This window comes from Mesitornis unicolor, unplaced genomic scaffold, assembly GCF_000695765.1.
Source record: "Mesitornis unicolor isolate BGI_N332 unplaced genomic scaffold, ASM69576v1 scaffold47543, whole genome shotgun sequence".
Taxonomy (NCBI): domain Eukaryota; kingdom Metazoa; phylum Chordata; class Aves; order Mesitornithiformes; family Mesitornithidae; genus Mesitornis; species Mesitornis unicolor.
The window spans coordinates 28,542-54,061 of record NW_010174889.1 but is presented as its reverse complement, the minus strand read 5'-3'; the positions used below and the strand labels follow the sequence as shown (position 1 = coordinate 54,061).

General features: G+C 35.6%; 1 protein-coding gene across 1 annotated transcript in view; it reads left to right on the top strand.

Moving 5' to 3' along the window:
- Nucleotides 1-25,520, top strand: part of CLASP2 (cytoplasmic linker associated protein 2) — a gene marked incomplete at its 5' end in the record, with an annotated part of 56,265 nt that overhangs the window by 10,923 nt on the left and 19,822 nt on the right. The window contains 10 exons of the mRNA XM_010181184.1: nucleotides 1,531-1,548; nucleotides 3,481-3,582; nucleotides 8,098-8,268; nucleotides 8,796-8,903; nucleotides 13,832-13,938; nucleotides 16,586-16,830; nucleotides 17,467-17,530; nucleotides 19,367-19,369; nucleotides 22,546-22,709; nucleotides 23,829-23,907. Of these exons, the coding sequence (XP_010179486.1) occupies nucleotides 1,531-1,548; nucleotides 3,481-3,582; nucleotides 8,098-8,268; nucleotides 8,796-8,903; nucleotides 13,832-13,938; nucleotides 16,586-16,830; nucleotides 17,467-17,530; nucleotides 19,367-19,369; nucleotides 22,546-22,709; nucleotides 23,829-23,907 (1,061 nt within the window). The remainder of the gene's footprint in view (nucleotides 1-1,530; nucleotides 1,549-3,480; nucleotides 3,583-8,097; nucleotides 8,269-8,795; nucleotides 8,904-13,831; nucleotides 13,939-16,585; nucleotides 16,831-17,466; nucleotides 17,531-19,366; nucleotides 19,370-22,545; nucleotides 22,710-23,828; nucleotides 23,908-25,520) is intronic.

The following is a 25,520-nucleotide window of genomic DNA, read 5'->3' as shown; positions in this document are numbered from 1 at the left end:
TAGGGAAAGTGCTACACAATTGATCAGAATAACAGAGGTTTTTTCCTAGAGGATACCTGTGGGGATGATTTGTGAGACAGAATGAACACGGTTTAGCTCTCCAGCTGTAGTTGTATGATACAGCTGCTCTGATCTAAACACTTACAGGAGGAGCTAATTGTTTTTCCTTTGCCAACTAATGCTGGCCACCTATTTTTACCACTTCTTTCACTAGTGCCTTGTAATACTCCATTATCAATTACTGTAGGTGAACAAACTCCAGAAAACTGATTTCATGAAATGAAAGTGGTGAATAGTATTCTGTTACTTAGCTTGTGGAGCTGACATTGAGCCTTCAGCCCTCTGAACCAGGTGGCAGCACAAGGATGGAGAGCGAGGAGAAGCAGAACCACCTCTTTGAGGAGCAGCTCGCTGTTAGCCTGGCTTAGGCGTTGCATAAAACCTGCCCTCCAATATCCAGTTCTGGAAGAATGTTGAGTCTGGGACAGGATTAGTTTAGGGTTTGTTTTTTTTTCGGAAACTGGCAAAATTAGATCTGGAAAACTTGGAGGCATTCCTACATACAGGCTGCTGTAACTGATCTTTGTGAAGAAGCATGGAAATTTACAGTGACTTCTATTTTTTAGAGGGAGTTCTTAAGAATAGTGCCTTGAATATAGTATAATATGAGTAAGCCATAGCCAGATTTGCTGAGAAAGTTAAGTTGAGGCTAGCCAAAGACACTGAAAGACTTCTTAGTCATTGTAGTTCTCTTACAAGGCAGAAATGGCATGGAAAACAAAAATGGAAATACCCTTCGATTTTTTTGGAGACATTAAACATTTTAATAACATCTAATACATATTTTATTCCATAATCAGATTTGTTTCAAAGGAACTTAGAGAGAGGAAGGGCTGCTGTTTAGGTAGCTTCCCATCAGTTCCTAGGTACTCATGTCAGCCAAAAGATTGCCCGACTCTCATTTTATCATGGAGCCTTGTTAAGCTTGGCATACTTGCTCAAGTGTGCTCTGGTTTCAGCAAGCTCATATTACATCCACTTCTCCAAGCAAAACTTGATCTTGTGCATGTAGATCTTCAGAGTAATTATGGACTTAATTCAGAGAAATCCCTGCTGACAGTTCCTATCAGTTAACACTGTCTGGTATGGGAAACCCTGTCCTTGTTTTTCTCTGAGATAATTCATGATAGTATGTTTTATATTTTCAGAAGAGCTTGCACTAAAATATTTTTAATGTCTGCTTTGATCTGTATATGTCATTTTGTTGACTTCTCTTATATTTATTTTTTCTATGTTTTTGTGGTTTTCTTAAGTTTGGAGGACAGCTTTATCTTGTGTTTTTCTAAATCACTAACAGTATAGTAATGATGTTTCGTGATAATTTTTCTTCAGTTCAATAATGGAGTTGCAACACAAAAGCTTTAGAGCTCTTGATAAAATTTGTCAACACTCCTAAGATAAATCTCAAAATGGAACTGCAGAGACAGTATTGTTTGGAATATCATGTATTTTATTATTTTTTCTGTTTAGGAACAGCTTCTGAAGATGGTAAGAAAATATTTTGTGAGAACAGCTAATATTTCCAGCTTCATATTTTCATTGATACAAATTAAGCTTTAAAAGTAGAATATGGTCTTTCGGGGGCTTTGTAGATGTTCATAACTCCAGGTAGCTTATGCATCTAATACTTGGTGGTTGTGTAGTATTTTTAAAATTCTTTTGCTTTTATTTTAATTCTCAAGTACTCATCTGCAGCAAAGTGTCATTGCTTTACATTTTCAGTGTGAAATTATAGGAGCTTTATAATTTTTCATTCTTTTTTAAAGCAAATTTTGTCACAGAATATTTCATCAAATGTGTTCATGCTTTGGGAAGCAGGTGCTACTATTACTCATCTCTCTGAGACTTGGGAATTAATTTTCAATATGCTATTAACATTTAAACCTGTCATTTGTGAATGGATATAGAGACTCCAAGTGAGTTAACAGTTCATTTGCCTCACAAATACAAGTTGTTTTTTTCTTACTTTGATAAAATGGAACAGATTCCAAGTGATAATTGAATGCAGTATCGAAATAGTGGCACTCTGTATTCCTAGGTTTTGGGGGCAAATTCTGGATGCAGTTACGTGCCTTGCAGTCTCACAGCACTCAGTGGGAAAACATTGCCATTGCACGGGGATAACTAGTAGAGTTTGGACTAGTTAAGCTAACCTTTCTTGCTAGCATATTGTTTTCTAATAGTTTAGTGAATAACCTCCTTTATCCTGACTCTCTTCTTGTAGACTCTCATCTATGGCTATTCCCTCTACTTGGGTGAATAATATTAACTTGGTTGGTCTCCAAATTCTGCTGTGGAAAGCCTAAGAGGCTAGAACTAAATAACAGTCTGTGTACCTATTTCTTCTGGGTCAAATACTGACTCTATGTGTCTAGAAAATATTTTAATTATGCTGTTCTTAAGTGGATTACTTGTTGAGCGAGATCCACCCTGCGCAAGCTTTTTGGGCTTTGTTCTTGCAACTTAAAGAATTATGGTTAGCGTGGTTTTTTGTTTTATTTTTCTGTTGTTTGAGAGATTGGCTTAGGAAATGTAGTACGCAACTGTACTCTTTTCTAAATAATTTTTCAGTTACCTATGATTCATCCAACTGGGATCTTCCTTTCTTTTGTAATTTCACTGTATACTCCGGATGTTATGGGGAACATTCAGAAAAATTAACCCAAAACCAAGGTGGTTTGCCATTCTAGAGCGAAGTGACTGTAGTTTTAGTTGTAGTTACTCAGTTTAATCTGTCTTTTCCTCACTTTTATCTGTTGAAGAAAGTAGTATTTCCCTTGTATCATGCTGTCACTGAGAAGTACTTAAGTGTACTTAGTCTTTGCAAAGTGCTGTAAAAGGCTTGGGAAATCCCGTAGAAATCTGTATGACTGTGGCCAGGAAAACAATAGCATCTTCAGTAACAGGAAAGCTAGTATTTAGGTTTCTAAAAAGAGGAGTGAAGTTAGGATAAAACCTCAGAAACCTATTCAAAAGATAACCAACATAATTTCTGTAGTTTTATGACAACAAAAGTAGAATTACAGCCACAAGTAACCATGAGAAGAGTGTATCTGATACATCAACATTAGTGTATGGATTGCCTAATTATATTTAATAAACTTTCCTTTTTTAATATAATGAACTCGTTCATGTAGGAAGCAAGAACTAGGTAGTTAGTTCAGAGTGCCTAAAGGATAATGCGGACATTGCTTACAGAAACATGTAGCATCTGAGGAGAAGTATGTTGATTCCTCAACTGCTAAGTACTTCAAGGTGTTCAAATTTCTACTAATTATCCCAAGTGAATTTTCGCCAATTGAGTTACATTATATTTCTTTTTTATCTACAGCAAATTAAGAAAACATTGGTAAATGCTACTGATGCTTTGTTTTCTGCAGTATTGTGAAAAACTGATTTAATACTGTCTATCTTTTATAGGCCGTGTACGAACGAAGCTTTCAACGCCTTCTGTTGGTATTGGAAATTCTAAAACAGATTCCAGAGGACGGAGTAGAACCAAAGTGGTGTCACAGTCTCAGCGTATGTATTTCAGTTATACTTGATAAAAAGGCCAAATGCTTCAGTATATTTTCATTGACCAATGGCTACAGTCAAAGTTAATTTTAAAAAAAGCTACATACTGAGTTGTTGTTCTGTGCCTTAGGTTCATCATCGCCAGACACAAATGAAGGTATTTTTTTCAGTGTTTTGGGTCAGTGGTATTTGCATGCTTTTCTGATTCATGTTGTTTTTCTCTGGAAAAAATACTAGGTTAGGTCTTAGTTTGCCAATTAAATTAGATAATGTAACGGGTGAGGAAATCTACTCTGAAATTCTGTCTTCAATTATAACTTCTCAACATTCTTTTCCCCCCATTTCTGACCTCCCCAACATGAAACAGCAGGAAACTTCCGTTTCAGTTACATATGACACATGGATAAGTAATACAGGGAATGGGTAGGCTGAATGGTCTCCTCAGTGTTACCTGCAAACCCTGTCTTTTCATTTTTCAAGAAGTCTTAATTTTTCAGCCAGATATACCTATTTCCATTTTAAGCTAGGCACTACTCTACCTCTTGGATATATACTACTTTTTTAGTGTTGCAGCAGTTACCTTTACTTAACTCTTCTTAAAGAGTAAAACCACTAAACCATAACTTTATAATCAGTTGCTTAGCTTATTTTGTATCAGAGGGTTAAAACAAGCTTTTTACTGAATGTCAGCTAATCCACAGTAATTTTTTGTGTGTTTAGAAAACAGAAGTTACTTGAGAAGTTCTCTCAAGTGATTTTTTTGCTTCGGCAGTGCTCTAATCCCACAAGTGTTTGAAAATAAAGTTATTGGCTGTGACAAAGGTTGTGCAAAACTTGTTTTACATTTTCGGTGTTAAGATAACTACACTATATTATAAGCAAAGAATATTTGGATTAATAATTTAAGGAGGAAGGAAGGTAACAATCTCATCAAATCACTTTTTTGCTTTATGAAAAGGTGTAAGCAGTATCTTTAACACTTATCATTAGGCAAGTTATGAAATAAGCTTTTTGAAAAATAGCTCTGCTTTGAATAAGCTTGGTAAATTCTTAAAAAGTTATGGTGTTCGGTAAACTGTTTAGAGGAGGGGTTAAATTTAGGTAGCAATATCAGACTGCTGTGACCATTGTCATACAAATTAATTGTATGTTATATTCAGGGAAACAAACTGAAGCTTTTTCAGTTCCTTTTTATTAATAATGACTTCTTCCGCAAGATAATTCATTTTTACCCAGTATTCATGTCTAAAGAGAGAAGAGTTATCTAAAGAGAGATAACTAGATTACATGTGATGATACATGAAAATTAAATGCAGGAGTGCATTTTTACAGCCTTTTATTGCTACTTCTGTTCAGAACTGATGGCTTCAGGTAGCTCATATCCTGTCAGTGGGGGAGAACAAGAATTCTGAGATGTTTTAAGGAAGATAAACAGGGCAAATACAGATGGGCAGGCGAAGAATTGTCAGGCACTGTGTGCCAGTTATTTGGGTGATGCTTCCTGATGTGACTTAAAATTTTCACAGCATTGTGGAGTGCAAGATGCTTGATGTTTCCATAAAGGGGATTGTTTTAGTTCCCCAGTTTATAGTGGGAAAGTAGCTTCATATTGGATAAAAGCTTTTATTTTTTAAGAAACCACTGTAGCAGAGATGCTTTTGTAAATTTAGGGTTACAATTCTTTTATCGGTTTTGTTCAATGATCATTTTATGAAAGACTTGCAAATTTGAATGCTTTTACAAAAGATACTTTTTTAAGATTTTAGAAGCCCTTTAGTCTTCCTCTTCTATTTTGAAATTGCAACATAAAATAAATGCATATACAATCTATAGCTCGTTACTTGATTCTTGTCTATGGAAAAAAACCAAGTTCTGTTTTTTTCCTCTCCCCTCCTGTTTGGTTGTCAGCTAATTCAGCAAAGGTGTGCTAAAATTACATTACAGTCTTCATTCAGAGAAAACGTTAGATTTCTGAATGGAAACAAATTCTTACTTCTAAACTTCAGATTAATTTGAAGGAGGAAAGCCTGAAATTCTATGCAAGTCTTTTCAGTTGTGCCATTGTGAGGTTTTTTGGTTATTTCTTTTTGTCATCCACCGCACCTGCAGCTCAGTTTCTTTACTGTCTGTCTGAAAAAAATAATGTTTCGGCCTTGTGTGTAATTTTTGTTCAGCTATTGAACTTCTTGAACCTTTTTGGCAGCATAATATTTTGTTGAAGTAATGTGAAGGCTACAGTTTCATGTTTAATTGAAATGTAATTCTTCAGTATTGTTCAGTTGCTGATTAGAAAGCTGAAGAATTGTAATTTGCTTGTGCAGCTTTGCCTCATCTGCTTTGTGCATAGCATCTGAGTTTAATTCTTCAACTGTGGAAACTACTTAAAAGCACTGCTTTTAGCATAACCCCCTTGTGGCTTTTTTTCCTGTGTGAAATGACTAAAGCTTTCTTATTTCCATTTGCCATCCATTTTATAATCTGCTCTGCTCCCTCCCTCTTCATGGATTATAAAAACCCTTACCCTAAACCTGCCTTTACACTTGCTCAGGATCACAGTCTGCTAACCCCATTGGTGGTAAGAGTCTACAGAATTTGTGTATACGTCATTGTTTGATCACCTGTTTGACATATCTCATTTAAGGGCCCTATTCAGCAGAAATTCTGACTTACCTTTTCCCATATGCTGCATTCACCTAACTGGATGTAATCCTTATTTGGAAGGCAGTATAGATGGGAGTCAGTTTGGAATACTGTTGTAGTAATCCTTCTTTTATTATTCAGTTCACTTAGATCTACTATTGATCGTAGTGCTGACAACTGTATGTCAGAGCTGCTACTAGCATAATATTTTCAGGATATTAAGCTTTATTTGGTTTATTTATGCTGTAGTGGTACACTTTGTAGGTCATACAATAGGAAGATAAAGTATCAGGTTGTATTTCCTCTGTATATTCTGAGGAGAGTAAGTTTTGCAGGTTTCTGACTTTAGAAAGTCTAAAAGTCTCCAGCACAGTGAAAACTTTCATATTTTCATTGTTTTAAAGAGATACAAGATATTGGAGGCTAGGAAGAAAGCATAGTAATATCAGGTCTAAGTTGAAATGCCCTGATATGAAGAAACTGCCAAACCATTAATTTGTGCAGAACACAGCAGTTTTATAAATTTCCCTATTCTTTCTTTGCTATAGAAGTTATCCTTGTTTTTTCCAGGCTGTGTGATATTTTATTTATCATTTCTGCTGAATAGGTCCGTAGTTTGGAAAAGGGATTTTACTAAGTAATCATTTCAAGTTTGAATTCAAACAATGAATCTGAAAGTATATGCATGGTGCATTGTTTTAGTTTTCTCTCTTCCACCCAGCATATGTTTTATTTTGTTTGGGATTTTCTTTCTTTTCCCATATGGTCAAGCTTTAATCAACTTGTATTTTTCTTAACTGTGCCTCATAAAAAGTAATCCATGAAACTCACTTGAGATGTTGCATGATAAGTCTATAGATCTGATAGCATAGCTGTGGTCTTACTGTAACCTGATTTCTTTTTTAAAGGATTAATGAAAGGTTCCTATTTGTATGTAATTAATTTCTGGTTAAAATGATGTTTCGCTTTTTGTTTGGTTGGTCTCCTTGAATTGTGCAGCTGGAAACAGTGTATTTATATCAACTGGTGGTATAGTTTGGTAATAACTGAAGAAGAATAGATTCTCTGTTAGGGCTTAGAACTTACATTTTCTGTAACTGAAGTACCAAAATTAGCGATCAGTGACCATATTCTGGTAGTGGGTACAGTGTGTTGCAATGAACAGTGATAGCACTGCATAACGTACAGTTTTGATCAATTAAAAATAAAGAATGCTTAAATGAGTCTTAATCCATTTTCTAGCTTGTTCAAAACTAATTGAAGATTTTCTTTGAATTTGTGGGGTAACCTCCACGGAAATGAACAATTAATATTGTAATTGTCTTCAGTGACGTTTTATTTAACTACTCAGGGAGTAGTGCTTCAAGACCTCATGCTTTTTTAAAGCAAGGGAGAAGAGTTTAAACATTAGAAAAATTATTTTATTTCAACATTGGTAGCATTGGAAGAGCTGGGATAATTACAAAATCACTGCTTTAAAGTTATTCCCTTTAGCTTTCTAGCAGTTCTTTTTTTTCTTGCCTTTTTAATAGAAAATATGATTAGTGAGACCACGTAGCTTAAAAAACAAATACACCAATGTTCATAATATAGGGGCGTTGGAACTGTTGATGAAGACTAGAAACATGATTTATGGTTTCTTGAGTGTACCTCATGCTAAATACCATGCCAAGCCCTTCCTTGCACTGATAACTTTATCTACACTGTATATAGTGCTGTAAGAACTTGGACCAGAGTTTTCTATTTCACATTTTTACCTTTTTTAAGTTTTTCCAGACCATTTGAATCTACCACCACTTTCCTGCTAACTTCAAGCATTTATTTCACCCCTTGTTGTTTATCTTCTATGCTGTTACTTATATTTATTCATTTTGCCTTCAGCCGGCAGTAGATCTGGGTCTCCTGGAAGAGTTTTGACAACCACCACACTTTCCACGATGAACACAGGAGTTCAGAGAGTGTTGGTGAATCCTGCAACTGCACAAAAGCGAAGCAAAATCCCGCGAAGTCAGGGATGCAGTAGAGAAGCAAGTCCTTCTAGACTGTCAGTAGGTAAGAATCACTGAATAACCCATGGTTTCTCTGTAGCCCTTCTTATTTCAAGTGCTGGACGTCTACTGGTTGCATTCTGTGATAGGTGAATGATAATACTGGAATAGATACCAATGAAATTCTAAAACGTGCCTGTTTTCTGAGTCTAGTCTTTGATGCGTGAGACAACTTCAAATTTAAGATGAAACTTAAGGTCCATTTAGGATGGACCTAATTTTTTTGGTGTCAGAATGCAGTAGTTGGTTTTTTTCCTCACCTCCCTTTCTTCCTTCTCTTTCACTTTTCCTCACTTCTCCCTACCCCCAAAATACCTGATTGCGCTGAACTGGCTACACTTGGTGTAATCCAGCACAATTGAGAAAGTGTGTGGAAACAGTTAGGACTTACAGTTTGACATAGTCGTCAGTGTCTTTTCTTAGAAAAACATCTTTCATCTTACTGTAAACCAGAATTGCATTAAAACTGCAACTTTTCTTATGTCTTCTCCCTTCTGTGCTGCTGTTGGTCTGCACCCTGAATCATACTAGCACGAGGCAGCCGCATTCCTCGGCCTAGTGTGAGTCAGGGCTGCAGTCGGGAGGCCAGCCGCGAAAGCAGCAGGGACACGAGCCCTGTCCGCTCTTTTCAACCCCTTGGTAAGTACTCAGAGCCCCTCGTTGTGCATGGCTGTCTCTGCCCTTCATTATTTGCACCTAACGAATCCGTGCCTCCTCCATTTAGCTTGTAGCTGGCCACTGTAATTTTACCTTCCTTTGGCTCACTCACCACTTATTTCAATGGAGAATTGATCCATGTGTGAATGGGTTGCACAGTTGAAGAATAAATGCTTTGCTAGTGTTAGTCTTACTTTAAATACCAAGTCTGGAAGGGGGTGTGATATGCAGTGCCTAGATACTTTTTTTGAAAGAGCAATTCTGCTTTTGGGAGGTTTTTTGAAATTACGTATTTCTCTTACAGCACTCATTGCTTAGTTTCAGTTAGATAATCCATTTCTAACTCACAGTTAGAGTAAGAACACAGCGTGGCTGTCAACCTCTGCCTTGCCCCACATCAACAGCTAGGGTCTGCTAGTATTCAAAATTGCTCCCTAGTCAATGAATCATTTTGCCGTATAAGAAGAAAGTGCACTCCGTTTTCTCTCTCTTTAGCTACACTGTCATCACTGTATTATGTGAAAAAGATCATTAAAATGTTGACTTTTTGCTATTAAATAAAGTAAATACGATGGTGCAGATAAGAGAGCAGTCTACTGAGGCAGAATTTATTCTGAGGCTGCTTTCCATTTCCTAAAAATGAAAAAGGTAAGAAGCAAAGTCCAAGTAGACGAACTAGAGTACGTTTCTGCAGTTTACTTTTCATCTGTGTAGAACAAGGGATAAGTTACTGAAGCAGCTGTCGTTACATAGGAAGGAAGAGAGGAATTGAAAACTTTAACATTCACGCATGCATAGCCATGTTCGGTCCTCATTCGTAGAGCTGCTGTAAGCAAAGGTTTTGTTTCCACTTCGTATTTTAGCTTATGGGCCTGACACTTAAAAAGACTTTTTGCAAGATTGTGAAGCAGTTGTCGGTTTCTGAAACATCAGCAAGGCATAGGAACGTTAGCTTATAATTACTTTAACATGTTGTTGGTTATGGATTAGGGAAGCTTCTCACCTCCATGTGTCCTTGTCAAGGTTACTGCGAAGTTTGTAGTAAACTTCGATAGAAGTCTTTTTACGTGTTGGTTTGTTGAGGTTTTTTTTATTGTTTGGTAACATGAAACTGTCTATGTAAGATTGTGTCTGAAACTGATCTTACTGGGTGTTATCTTTGTCTGAGTTAGTCTTCACTGTGTATCCATCCCTCTTGTTTATTTGAGTGTAGCTTACAGGTGAAGTATTACAAATACAGGCTCTTAAACATAGTCTGAAAACAGTACATTTGTGCTTTGTATCTCAAATTGAGGCTGTACTCTTAATTAGCACTGGAAGTCTGTTAAGGCACTATGCTTCCTGTCAACCATGGTTTTATTGGGAAAGTGTAGATTAATTGAATGAAAGCTGTTTCAATAACTAATGCTAATTTGTCCAGATGCTATTTAATTGGGAAATTAGATTAAAAGTAGACATTACACAGGATCTATTAGTAAACGTGTATCTCTTACTAAAACACATCTGGCAGACTGTGTTGTAGTGCACACTTACCTTTTCTTTTAAAAACGAGGGTATTTTCCAAATCTTTTTGTGGGTTTTTTGCTACCTTACAGCTTGACTTCAATTGCGTGCATGTGAGGTCTGCTTTGCATTTTATATTTGGTCAAATGCTTGTTATCTTAAGAAATTTGTGTTAAACTAATACCATAAGAGAGGCCATTGGAACAGATGCTACTTGACATTTTATTTTTATTGGAGTTTATTTTGTGCATTCAGATGTCGAAACAAGTACCTAAACGAATACAGTAGGTTGAATTGTCGGATAGCACAGAGTATGAAAAGTAGCGTATATAGGAATCCAGTGTTTAAGAAAAACCAAACCAGCTATGCCTGGAATTAAGATTCCTGGGATTCCTTCTGGTATGACTCCTTATTTGAATAATTTCAAATGTCATTCAGTGTTTTCTTGGACCAGTTTCATCTTACGGGTTGCTGTTAACTTCTATCAAAATATTAAATCTAATGTTTTTCAAGGGCAGAAGTGGACGATGAAATAAGGCAAATTCGGCTCTGTGTTTGTAGCTAGAGGCAGTTTTACATTGGGTTAGAGAGGGGAATGTAGTTTGTATTGCATCTGATTCTCAGCACAGAAATTTTTGCTTACAAATGCTAAACCCTTTGGGGCATAAAATCACCCAAGTGCTACATAATTACGTCTCTGTATACATTGCTATGAAGTGTTTGTGTAATCTCATATCTCGTTATAAGATTATAAACTGGGAGATAACAGCCACTTTGAGAAGCAAGTGATTTGTGATTTAGGTGGAAGAGCCTATTTTTATTTTACATGTAGTTAATATTAACTGTCAGACCAGTATAATTTCCATATTTTAGCCAAGAAATTGTTATTTTGAGTCCATTTAAAATAATTCTTATTTTGATTCATTTTTGTAAAAAAAATGAAACAACAGAAGTAAATACTTGCACAGTTTCTGCAGTTGAGGTGTACGAAGAATATTCTTGAAAATACACTTTGGAATAAGGTGTGTTTGATCCAATGCAGTGCTTCCTTTCACTGCCTTAAAAACTTGTCCAATATGTTTCAAACATACATGGGGACAGGATTGTCTTAAAGTACATGTCTGAAGTTTGAATTTTTAATTGTACCTTTAATTTTCAGGTCTTGTTGATGGAAAGCAATAGAAAGATTTGTCCTGTTATTGCTTGTACTTCAAGCTCTATCAGCCTTGATGCCTCTGACATCCTCTGTCCTGTCTCTTTTTCCGTGCTGAGACACATTTCTGAAAGACCAAGTATTCCACAAAGCACTATTTGCAAAATAAAATAGCTAAGCAACTTTCAGGTTCAGCTGGAAATAAAACACATGGCTGTACCTTATTTTAAAAGTAGAGAACTTTTACATGGAAAAAACACAATGTTGTTTCCTGGACCTTTCCAGGACTTAGGATCATTTTGGAGTTCGCTTAGGGTAGGAGTGATGTGCTCCCCCAAATGTGATTTGGTCCATGTCAGGGTTATTTCATGACTCTTTATTTGTCTATGTTAATCCCAGTAAAGGATGATTGATTTGATTATTTGATTCTATTTATACTACATTATGTACGCAAAAGATGTGAAATATTTGCATTTACAGTTATTTATTAAATTATAGGATTATATCTGGGGTTTATGTCACTGTGGGTGGGCACTTGAATTCAAGGTAAAATTGTTTAAACCAGTTTCATTTATGTGGCTGTAAAATTCTAACTTAAGTGAACTGAAGGAAGATGAACTGTTTAAAAACACAATGAATTTAAAATTACTTGGTTTAAGATAGAAAATATTAGCAATGGTGAGTCTACTTCTTTAGGATCTCCAAAAGACCAGTTTTATGCAAGTGCCAGAAGGAGGAAGGTGCCCAGTTTTATTCAAAAGTCCTTAAGGATCCTGTGGTTCCCACTTTCCATAACTTTAAAGACTAAAGAGCTAATAGCTCTTTTATGCTATAGTAACTAGCAAAGATGTTTCAGTTTCACACTTTATTTAACATAAAGAGAACAGTACAAATGTGAAATATTAATTGCATTAAATTATTTTAAACTATCAATTAAAATGGAATTATTTTAACTTTCTTCAACGTAGTGGTGAGTTTTAACTGAGGTTGACTTATGTGCAGATAGGCAAGAGCTCAAGTTTATACAAATTGTCAACTGCTAACACTGTAAGTTTGTGCAGTAGTTACTTTTTGCAGATAATGCTTGGTATGCGAGATCTGTCTCTGTAGAATTGAGTTAACTCTGCAGTGGAAGACCAGTATCAGTGAAACTTCTTAGATATTTCTGAGGATTCTCTGTGTGTGAGTTGTGCGCCTGTGTGTCTACGCATTTTTTCTCCTTTGAACTTAAACATACTTGCTTTTAATCTACTCTTTTAAATTAAAAAAAAATCTGCATGATATGTCCAGTGTACATAAACCTACATAATTCTATGTAATCATATTCTGTATGATCAAAGAACTGCTGTGAAGCTTTTTCCTTCTGTGTAATACTCAGTTTCTTGTGCTAAAGCTGAATCTTTTTGATAAATATTCGCTTGTTCATCTAAGCAACTATTGCAGCACTCTGGTTCCGTGGTAATAGATAGGGTTTCTATGATCCTGTTATTGCAGCTTCCAGACATCACTCCAGATCCACTGGTGCCCTCTACGCTCCTGATGCTTATGGGGCTGCAGGTGAAGGATGAGTACACTTTGCTGTCATCTGTGCAGTCATCCTGGATTTTTTTTTTCCCACCCACTTGGTTATTCTCATAGTTCAGTTTTTAAAAGCATTATTTATATTAATTTGAATTTTGTGGTTTTAATAATCCAGGTAGATGTGTTTATGTTGCTAGATTTCGTCTTTACTCCCATCCTCCAGTGTTAATCCTTTTCTTCCTTAACAACAGTCATTTTATTTTTACTTGCAGAAGAACTCGTTTTAGTTTTCCATTTTTCAGTATTCATAGAGCATTCTTTATGCATGTAGTTTTCTAATTAGCACTCTCAGTAGCCTTCTGTATTGTATTTGCTTTCTTCTTAAATGAAAACAAAAACCCAAAATGAAGAAGACATTACTTTTTTTAAAAAGGGAAAGGTTCTTTCAGCTAAAACCATTGTTTTAGGGATTTTTTTTTTCCCCTGTGATACTGGAATAGAATGTTTGTATATGACTCTGGTTTTTTACTTCATTTCTTACTTTTTGCTGTACCACTAAAGACTTCAGAATGAAAACAACCAGTATTTTAGCCACTACATAGTTTATTAGAAATGTTAAGCAAAAGCTTTTCTTCTGCTTGGGTTTTTTTTTTTTTTTAAGTGAGTGTGGTATTGATGTCCCATGTTTCTGCCCTGACTGAATTCTTTATATTCATTTTTGTTGTTATAACAGGTACTGGCTTTGGAATCAGTCAGTCGAGTAGATTGTCATCATCAGTAAGTGCTATGCGAGTGCTGAACACAGGTTCTGACGTGGAAGAGGCAGTAGCTGATGCTTTGGTAAGAATCTCATACTTACCTTGTGTAGGACACAGACTCTTAAAATGTTTGGTAACTGTACGTTAAAGTGTGCAAAAGAACTTATCATTGTATTGGTTTCTAGATGGGGGTAAAAAGAGAAACTGAGTTACTAGAACTGCGAAGTATTGGAATTTTTGTTCCCTACAGAAGTCTTAACTTTTGAGAAATGTACATTTTTCCGTGGCAGACAGGAGATAGTCCTGGACTGTTCTGTTGGAGTGGCCCAAGGAGCCACTTGAGCAGGTAGCACTGACCAGAAGTTTTATGACTGGATAGAGAAGCAGAATTTCAAAGGAAAAAAATCTGAAGAACTCTCTCATGTTCCTAATCTGGCAATTTATTGATTTCTTGATTAGTGCTGTCTTCTTGGCACATTGGTTTAAAATTCGTGTGCCTTCGCTGACATAAGATCAGGATATCTGTGAAAACTTGCCTAAGAAGTCGTGGTGAGATTGAGTAGGTTTTTTCCCCTTTTTGATACTGTGAACTTGCAAAAAGTTTTCAGCAGTGCTGGGGAATGCTAATTAGTAAACTGGAAGTCAGTCTGGATTTTGGAATAGGGAACAATACTAAAACAGGCCATGGAACATGACAAGTTTCAAGCTATTATTTGAAAGCCCATGCTATAGATCTATCCGCATTGGCGCTGCATGAAGAGTATCTTTAACACGTTTATATAGAATTGAGGAGAATCACTGATGCTTCCAAGGTCTGCTCTTGAGGCTTGAATGTGGCCTGCTTTGTTGAAGTGATAAAGTTTGTTTATAAAAACTGGTTTGTATTATCTGAATCCAAAATGATGCTTCTGGAAATGTTAGAAGAAAATGAGTTTGTATATTTTAGCTAAAATCTGCCACTACAAAGAAGGGTCAGGAGCAGCAACTTATTATTATTGTAGCATTTGCATGCCTGTTTGCCTGTCATGCTCTAAATGTACAGGTTGTCCTGTACAAATGGCTCCATTTAGATGGAGATCTGGTTATGAACACTCTTGTTTTATCATAGACTGAAGCCCCATCTCAGAGCAGTGTTTTTAAAAGGTAGAATGTAGTCCTCACAGATGTAATCTCAAAGTCAAAAATATTCTGAGTTGTAATATTATTATTGTGGCATTAAGAATACTTGGCCAGTTATAATTCTGCTCAAGCCAGTCTTCTGGCTAAGATCTGGTTTTAATATATAGGATGCATGAAATGCAGCAGTGTGGTGATCTTTACCTTTTTTTATACTTTTCACTTTAGCACAGTCTTTGGCCTTTCAAATTCTGTTTCTTTAAAAAAATAATTATATTGACTCATTTCAAAAATGCTCATGTCTTTGTAGTGTTTCCCTTCCTTTATTCTCCTACACATGTATGTATGCTTGTTCCGTTGACACTAAGCTTGCTTGCTACATGAGGTATTGACTCGTTTGTATTGTGGTATCATTTAAGTTATTCTGCAGTCAAAAATGAGAACCCTGTGCAAATACCAATGGTAATTAAAGGGAAAACAATAGTTTACTGCTTCTTTGAGTATGTAATGAAACTGAATTTTTAATTATTATTTTCAATTCCAAAATTTGAATAGCAGAGTTATTTTGCAGAGGCGTGTGTTTTTCCATTTAGGATAAATAACTTCCCCACCACCACCTTCCTCTGGTCTCTGGTGTGTTGTGTTTTGTTGGGTTTTTTTTGTTTGTTTTTAGGGGATTTGGGATTTTGTACTATGTAATTAATTTTTTGTAGGACATTGAGCACTGTAGTAATTGTTGCAATGACAAAATGTAGATATTGAAATGAAGTTAAACAGAGATAGAGAAATTGATGGGGAAAATAAAGTTTAAACTAATGTTTCATACTCAGATAGCAATTGAGTGCATGTGTTATGTCTTCGTGCTCAAATGTCACTGCTGAAGTCACAGATTTTGACAGATAAGTCTTTGTGACCAAGCAGGAGATGATATGTAGTATTTCCCTGGAAATGGAGGTTTACCAAAGTACTTCTTGGCAATGCATGATATGCAAATCGGATAGAGAGCTAAGAACAAAATTTACAATAAGACTCTGTGTTTTCCAGTGGCAGGTAGTTTAGTAGTCACAATGCTGCTATGCCTTACCTTCCTGTTTTCAATTTCTGTTTCTTTTCAATAATTTACTGCTATCAGCTCTTAGGAGACATACGGACTAAGGTATAGAAACTATTTTCCTTCTTCAGTAGTTTAATATTTTGCTATTAATATGCTTGATACAAAGTAAGTTAAAAGGACAGAGTATGTGGGTTTAGACCTGATTCTTACATTCTGTAATATATGTAAACTTAAGTGAAATAACTAACTTTCAGTAGTCTTTATTTCACCCTCTAATGCAGTTTTATGGATTTTTACAAGTAAACTTTAAGTTGAACGTTTCATCAAACATATGTCTTCTCTGCATTTGCTTTGCTTTTATATTTTGAATACTACACAAGCCATACTTCAAAATACTTTTATTAACTCAGTTTGATCTCTTGAACAGTTGGAGTAATTTGTGTCTGCAGGGTGTAGGGGTCACGCCGATTACTTGAGCTATTGCTCTTTCTACTGTTTATGGGTGTGTGTAGTATCTTCTTGAAAATCAGTACTAATCTGGGCTGTTCCTGTACGATAGAAGAAGCCTGTGCGAAGAAGATACGAGTCCTATGGGATGTACTCAGATGATGATGCCAACAGTGATGCATCAAGTGCCTGTTCAGAAAGGTCCTACAGCTCTAGGAATGGGAGCATACCAACGTATATGAGACAGACAGAAGATGTGGCTGAAGTCCTAAATCGCTGTGCCAGCACCAACTGGTCTGAGAGAAAAGAAGGCCTTCTAGGCCTTCAAAACCTACTAAAGAACCAGAGAACTTTAAGGTAAGAAGAAGACAGAAAAACATTTTATTTCAGAGTTGAAGTGAGGCACGGGAAGCAGGAAACAAGGCTTGCGTTCTAAAAAATACTGAAACTTGGGGAGAGGGAAAGCAGGGAGTGTGTCTGTGAGAGCAAAGTGGGGGAAGCAATGAGGAAGCTGTTGGCACTTCTGGCCCCTACCGTATAGGATCTGTTTAAAAAGCTAACGTTAAGAAATTGAATTTAAAATCAATAGAATTCTTGCTATGCAAAAGACTCCTAAAATGCTTGCATCTAATATGGATGGAAGGCCTTTATTTTTATGTATTTATCTTTTATTATTAGTATTTTCATTTATTGGGTATTTATTCAGGATAAACTGTTTACTACTAGCTACTAAGAATATCTTTTTCATTATCCACTTTTTAAAAATAGCTGTGAAAGGTATAATATATGAATCAGTTTAAAGAGACGTTTCTAGGTCGAAAGTCTAATTTTAGACAAATTCCATTACATTTTTACCCATGTCTTAAACAGAATGCTTTTTTCTGCTTCATGTACTGGATTATTTAATTTCATGTTTACAGTTGATTTCACTGATTGCTATCCATTAATGTGTGAGCAGGGGAGCTGACTAATGTATTGTTGTCAATTTGACAGTCGTGTTGAGTTGAAAAGGTTGTGTGAAATCTTCACAAGAATGTTTGCTGATCCTCACAGTAAGGTATGTTTAGGTTTTTCTTACTTGTAGTAAATGTTTGAAAACCTACATTAATAGAAAGGCAGTTGTGGTAAAATACGTCAGTGGTATTTGCATATGTAAAAATTTCACTAACCGTATTCTATAACCAGTTAATGGTATCAGATTTTAATCCATTTAATTTGCAATTTTGCACAAGAGAATTTTCCACCTTTTTTCGAGGATAATTGGAATAAAGGTTAGTTTCATGTAAAATGCATTGTAGTAGTTCTACAATTTGTGCTGAAAATTTTAAGTATTTTTAAGAAGTCATGTTGTTTATAGAGGCTACTTCAACATAAGTAATGGTTTTTCTCTCAATTAGAAGCAAAAGACTCTAGCACGGTAACTCAAATCGTAAAGAAAGTAGTCTGACAAAATCATACATGATGAGTGTGATGAACTATACCAAATGTGTACTTATTTTTTTCCAGGGTAATTTGTATTATCATAGCTTATTATGTCTTCCTCAGATTTCACGGATAGGGCTGGCAGTTGAGACTGTTGAATGATTTTTACATCATTGTTAGTAAATTAGTAAGGTGGAGACTGTACTTCAGGATAGAAATAAATGTGATGTTTTATTTAGTTTTACCTAAAGATGCAGTATGGATGATACAAGAAGGACAATAATTCTTTGTTTTTTAAGACTGTTAAAGTCTTTTAAGCTGAGCTTCTTCATAATGTTTTCACGATTTTTGTGGGAGCTGGGTTACTAATACAGCTTCATATATGCAGTAATTTCCCATAGCAAAAGGACAGGTACATAAGGAGCTGAACAAGGTTGTAATAGTGTCATGTGAAAAACATGTAACTTCATATTTTGTTTGAATTGGAACTGGTTTGGAAGAAACCTTATCTTTTATGTTGAGTATAACATGTCCCACTTTTGTGTCCGTATTTCAGAACGGATAAAACGATAACCCAGAAAAATTCAGAACAAAGTAGCTGTTTCAGAACTGTTGGCATTTCCCAGCAGAATTCTGAAAAATTACTTTGACTATGCAATACATTTTAGATATTTAAGTCTTCCTTATTGTTGAGCAATTCAGAGAAATTCAGTGTGATGAGAAGTCCTGACAGGTTAACTTAGTGTTCATCTTTCCTCCCTATTTTTCCTGCTGGAAAAGATGATTTAGCTACTACCTGTGACACCATGTATTTTGGAAGGAGTTTGCCAATTTTAAAGCCAAACAGTTAAAGAGAAACTGAAGAAAACATTTTAAAAAAAATTGTTGAATTATTACTGATTTCTAATTGAAGTAATGACAAAATTGTGAATAGCAGCTTGGTTTAATTTTGCTTGTTCTTGTGTTAATTAATATTGTTGCTTTGCATATATCCCAATTACTCTGTAGATTCTTTTGTAGTGGACAAGCCAGTGAAGGATAAGGCAGATGTTTCAAAATTTACTTGTGTGTGTCAGAAGATCATTTTATCTTTTAATAAAATGCCTTTAGGAATATTAGATTGAATTATTGTAGTTGATAGTTTTGGTTTGTTTACTGGGTGCTCTGCCATAAAATAATACTGGTTTGATTTTGAAAATGTGACCTGTGTTACATAGTACGTGTGGTTCACCTGTCCAGTCCTGCTTTTTGGTGTTCCAAGACTGTAGTTATAGTTATCAGTATATTATCAGGAGTATTTTTTAAGTGTAAGAGTTCATGAACTGTGTAATTTTTATTATGCACACATGGCTACACAAGTCTCACTTTAGACTTTTTTCAAGTGTCTATAGGAGTTATTCTGTCATCTTTTTTTTTTAAAAAAGATTTGTTTTAACATGATAACTGGATCTAGGTAATTGCTTAGGAAAAGAGAGTACTGTCATTCGGAGGAGAAAATGGAGGAGTGATTTGAAGGACATGCCAACTGCTTACTTATAAAATACATTGGATATCCCAATAGAATTATGAAATTTATCATAAGTTTTGTAATACCTTTTTTGTTTTATTTTGGTTTATACTCCATTCAGGAACTTTGTATCAATGGCCACTAATTTGTGTGTTTTTATCTTTTTCCCTTTTCTGTTGTTGTTTTGTTTTGTTTTGTTTTTGTTTCATTTTGCATGCTGTCCCCTGTGTTGGAACTCTCTTTAGAGAGTAAGTTGGTTCAGTATTTGTTGGAAGCCTAACCTTACTTGCATGAATGTGCAATTAACCCTTTTTCTCTATTTCTCTTCCCCAAAGAGTTCATGCAGTGTCAAGCCTTTTGCAATCATAAAATGCTATATACAGTTATGTAAACTGTGTGGTAAAGTTTCGAGATGTGCTTTATCTACTAATTAACTGACATTGTTTGGTTATGCATTCCTTCTTTATATTGTGGTGGTTGGCACATCTGAAATAATTCACTTTAAAGGTAGATCACTTATAATTATTTTCATATCTGTTTATTTTTTTCCACTATCAAATTATTAAAAACTTCAGCTTTAGATGCTTGATTTCAGAATTTTAATTTACATCATAAAACTGGAAACTGCAAAACCGGCAGTATCCACATACATTGTTCAACATAATTGAATTCCATTTTCCATTCCAAATTCATACTTTACCTTAAATGCTCTTAGAGCCGCCTTAAATTCTTCATGCTTTGGCCAAAACCAAAAGGTTGTAATTTGTAATTTTTAAAAAATACAACAAAATTACTCAGCTTATTTGAGTTTTTTTCAGACAATCACTGTGGTAAACCTAAAATCAGACAAAGCTGGAAAACAAAATTGAGTCATCAGTTATGCGTATTTTTAACAGCAGAAACATTGGCACAGGATCTTTAAAATACTTTTGCCATAGTGATTCATAATTCACTTCATAATGATTTCAGTTTAAACCACTTTACGTGTTTAAAGTGTCATAAGGATTCCACATTACTTCATCAAATAAAAGTCTGTAAGCACTTTGTTCAGCTTGCACTTTTTAATGAAAATGAAATTCGAAGAAATGGGTACAGTTTTTGAATTCTGCTGTGCTGTATAGTTTAATTTGAAGGGTTTTAAATATAATTGTAAGACCCCCAGTGTAATCTTTATAGCACCAGAATTTTTTTTGTTGTTTGTCTAGGTCCAATGTATTTTCCTCTTATTTTAGGGGTGTCATATTACAATACAAAAAGTACTTATTGGTTTGATTCTGCCTAGGTCCTTTGCTCACTACTTGTGCATCCACAAAGTGCTGTATTGTTTCATTGAAGCCAAATACAGAAGACATTGCCATCACGTTCTGTGATTCTGAATCTCAAGCATAAAAATTTCTTTCCACTACTGAGAGGGTAATTTTTAAAAACTCAGACTTCAGTAACAATCTGGAGAGATGGCAGAGGAAGTTTTGTTTGTTTGTTTGTTTGTGGGTTTGTTTGGTGGTTGTTTTTTTTTCCATTTTACAGTTTTCAGTGTAGTTTGCCCCAAAAAGGAAGTTAAAGTAGCTCATCCTGATGGGGTTTATGTTGAGTAGGATTTGTATTGTTCTGTTTCTAGCACAGCTTTTCAGTATTTAAGATGTCCATTAAAAGATTCACCCTGGTCTTTATTAGATCCTGAAAGAGTCTAATTTATTTTTTATTTGTAATGTAAATTTTGAGGCGTTTCTTTTAAAGATACCTGTATGGATTTTTTTCACTTTATGGTGTGAATTTGCTTACATTGGCTTGATTATCAACATGACAGGAGATCCGATTTCCTCAGCAAGGAAGGCATGCAACACATGCCAACTCCTCCATACTCAATCAGTGCTATGGCAGAAAGCCCACCTCCATGGACTGGTTTCTGCAGCCATGTGAGGTATGGTCCCAGTTTGGGATCATCCACTCTCACAGACTGGCAGAATTTGGCCTTATGACCAGTCAGGTCAGCCGAGAAGAAGATGTGGGGTTCCAGCCCTTCTCCAGCCTTGTACCCCTGTCATAACTACTGAGGAGGAGGCAAAATCTCTCCAATCCTCTTTTCATTGTAGCAATACCTCTGCTTCTATACCCAGCTCTGGAGCTGGAGTGCAGATCAGTTGTGAAGGTAGCATTTTCAGCCCAAACACCCAGCTTTCTTCTCAGAGAAATGGGAAACCCGTGGGCCACACTGATATAGAACATATACATCCTGATTTCACCGTAAGTCTTGAAAGAACATAAAGTTAGTGAGACACATAAAGGACTTTTAAAATACAGTTACCTACTTGTCATGCCCTGCTTTACCCCTTTTCTCCAAAAAGGCCCTTCCTCCTGGTCCAAGTGCTGAGTTTACTATAAATACAGTAACATACTTTATTTTTTTTTGCTGAATACATTTTTTCAACATTTGTACTTATTGTATTCAACAATATTTCTTGAAAATAACTCAATGGATAACACATTTTTGAAAAGATGAAAGTACTTCTGTGTTTGAAACACCTGCCAATCTGAAATGTATCATGGCTTTTTTTCCCTATTCTGGTGAATAATTTTGTGTTTGGGTACCTGCAATAGCAGGAGAACCTTGTTCTGTTCCACAAGTATTTTACGTAAAGGAACTGGACAGCTTTCATGATTTTGCAGTATTTAGTAATAATGCAGATATTTACAGTGAATATTTTGCTAAATAATTGTAGCAGCGTTTTTGGTTTTAGAGAGAAAGTGGTTTTGTAGTCTTCAAGGAATGTGTCAAATCAACTTAATGATAAAGGTTGAAAAGGTAAAAAAATTTAAGTTTTACTGAAAAAAATTGAGGTTGCGCCAGCCATCACAGTAAGCATTTCTTTTCTTGACAAAACTGCATGGAATACCTAATTGTCAAACTTCTGCAGAAGTCGGCTAACGTTTCCAATATACTCTTGTATCAAAATCCAGTGGAGAAGCAAGACAGATTTCTTTTTTTCTGTTTTCTTTTTTTTCCTGCTTGGCTGCAAAACACTGCCTTTCTCTGCCTCTGATTCCCTTACTGCTTTCTTCTTTGTTTGTAAGTTCAGCATACGTCAGTGTCGTTTCCTCTTTTGCCCCATCCTACCCTCTTTCCATCTTCTTCTGCCTTGTAGGTGTTCAGTATGTTTTTGGAGACACTGGTGGACTTCATCCAGGTCCATAAAGAAGATCTGCAGGACTGGCTGTTCGTACTGCTGACACAGCTGTTGAAAAAAATGGGTGCTGATTTGCTTGGGTCCGTACAAGCAAAAGTTCAAAAGGCACTTGATGTCACAAGGTAATGAGCTCTTAAAAAATACATATAAATTTAAAAAAAACCAAACACTAAAAAAATTCCAAACTCTTATGCTACTTCCAAGTTTTGGGGTTTTTTAATGTGCTATGAGATTCTTGAGAAAATGAAGAGCTCATGACAGATTGTGAAACTTCAGTAGACCTTGCTGCTTAAGCATTTTGGTTTCAACTCTTAGTTGAAAGGATTTGAATCTTTAATGCTGAACAATTAAAATGATATTACTTACCTGATTCCAAAATGTGCATCTGAGCCATGTATATTTGTTGTCTTGCCTTGTGTTCAGTGATGCAGTGCTTGTGTTTAAACTTCTTCGATATAAAAATATCGTTGCAGCATTCATCACTTGGTGTCAGCAGGCTTTTAAGGAGTTACGGCAATAATTGATTTGCTTTCTGTCTTCCCTTTGCTTCCCAGATTTCACTAACAGCCAGATTCCAAAATGATCTTTCATGGTTTTGAGAGCTATCAGAGCTGCCCATCCCTGGCCAGTTTTATTTCCAAATGAAAGATAGATTTTTAAATAGGGTTGGAGAGGCTCTTGGACCTACTTCTCATCCTCCATTCTCTGAAGTATGGGACTGGTCCAGGGCAATGCTAAACCTATTCATGTGGCAGATTAGGGAGATCTGGGGAAGAATATGGTGTGGGGAGAGAGGGAATATGATCTGCTACAGCAGAGCCCTTGAGGGTTGTACCCAGAGCGTGCAGTGTGGGAGAGCGGAGGCAGCTAAGTGTGGAACAGGATGGTTCAGAGAAGCGTGCAGGAGAGGTGTGGTGCATGCCTTTAGCAGTACTAGTGCATATTAAGTTGAGGATTGCTTAGATTTAGAATTAGAGTATTATCATATTATTATTATTATATCATTCCGTATTACTTGCATTATCTATTCTAGCTATTAGCAGGAATTTTTGAAATTTTGTCCTTTACATGCTAGGTGAATGTTTCTGAAAGTCAGATACCATATCAACAAAACTGGTAGAAATTTTTTCTTTCTAAGTACTAAAACTGTACTGAAAAGAACGACAACTTTAGTGCCTCTCAACAGGTATGAAAAGAAAATTTCACGTAACTTAACATGATTTGATTTGTTTGTTTCACAGGGAATCTTTTCCAAATGACCTCCAGTTCAGTATTTTAATGAGATTTACTGTTGATCAGACCCAAACACCTAGCTTGAAGGTAAGAATTTTCGGGCTTGCATTGCAAACCAAGATCTTCATTGATAGACATTTGCTTGTCTTAATATTTGAATTTGGACTGTTGTTTTTGGCTTGTTTTTTTTAAAAAAAAAAGTTTTCAATTGGTGGATTTTGTTTTTGTAAACTTTCAGACAGTCAAGCCAGCACTGCAGGACCAGCTTCGCTCTTTTTGGAGCTCAAAGGTTTTTGTCTGAATTATTGTCTTTATTCTTAACCCTATGTCAAACTCTTACAGTGTTTCCAATAATTTTTATTTGAATGCATTTGTATGCTGCTACTAACCTCTGCGAGAGACTTTAAGCATGCAGGTGTTCGATTTTAAACATTACACTAGTATGAAAATGTTTGCTGCAAGAGAGTTCTAATAAAACCACAGTACAGTAAAAGTGAGCAACAAGAATGTGGCCGCCTAACATCAAGCTGGTTATGCAAACTCACTCTATCAAATCTTTTCTAATTTTATGTTTGTGATTTCCCAATCGTGTTTTCCTAGTTCGTAATATTTTTTTTCCTGTGTTCAGCCTGATAGGTCTTGAAATAATTTAAATTCTTTTAATATTAAAATGAGCTTGAATTATTATAGTAAAAATCAGCTCCCGTTGTGGTTCACTTACTTTTCTGAAAGCAGCGTGTAGCTTTACAGTTACACACACTTATACATAAGAATCTGTAGTCCATAGACCTGCCAGTTTAATTGGAAAGTAAAAATGTATTCTGTAGTATATTTACTGTACCGAAGAGAGTTGATTTTAGGATAAATGCATCAAACCCTAAGAGGATTTACAAGTGATGTAAATGGGGAAATAACAAGCATATGATAACTGCCATTTTCTGCTCTATCCTGCACAAAGTGTTTTTACGTAGTTTGATGCTGCAGAAGAATATGACATTTACCAAGTTGTGTTGAACCTAATGTCACGTGAATATGCCTCTTTGTCTACAGTACAGCAAAATTTACATTTTTAAGCTTTGCAGACAGTTGTTACATTGACCACTGTTGCTTCGTAGAGCTGTGTTAAAAAGGGAATGCTGTCATTTATTGAAAACAGCAAATGAGGTAGTGAAAATCAGTTAGTTGTTCAAATAAATCCTTGCAACAAATTTGGCTTGGTTTTGGCTTACTTCATTTTCCTTCCCAGAAAGGTAGATTTGAGGATTGAGATGTTCTTTTTTTCCATACATCTCGATCATGTTTCAAAGTTGAGTGTAAATTTGGAATGAGATACAGGGTCCTACTAGTCTGAATTGGGGTTAAGTTTAATAATAATCACTTTGCAACCTAGAAGGAATTAAGAAATGTGAAACACTTAGTGGGAAGATATTCCAAAAATAATTTCCAGTATCTGAAAGCGATTTCTAAAATCAAGATGTTGGCAAAAACTACCTCCACAGAAGAACTCCTGCTAGTTTGAAATAAAGTCAAGAGTATTCAAAATTAGTTTTTAGGACAGTAAAGTATGTAACTGTTGAAGAGAAGCTAAGCATTTTTTCAGAAAAAGTGGCTTCTGCCCCCTACTGCCACTTTTTATGAGGTAACTACAGCTTCAGTATCCAGGCAGTAAAGTTGAACATAAATTGCAGAAGTATCTATTT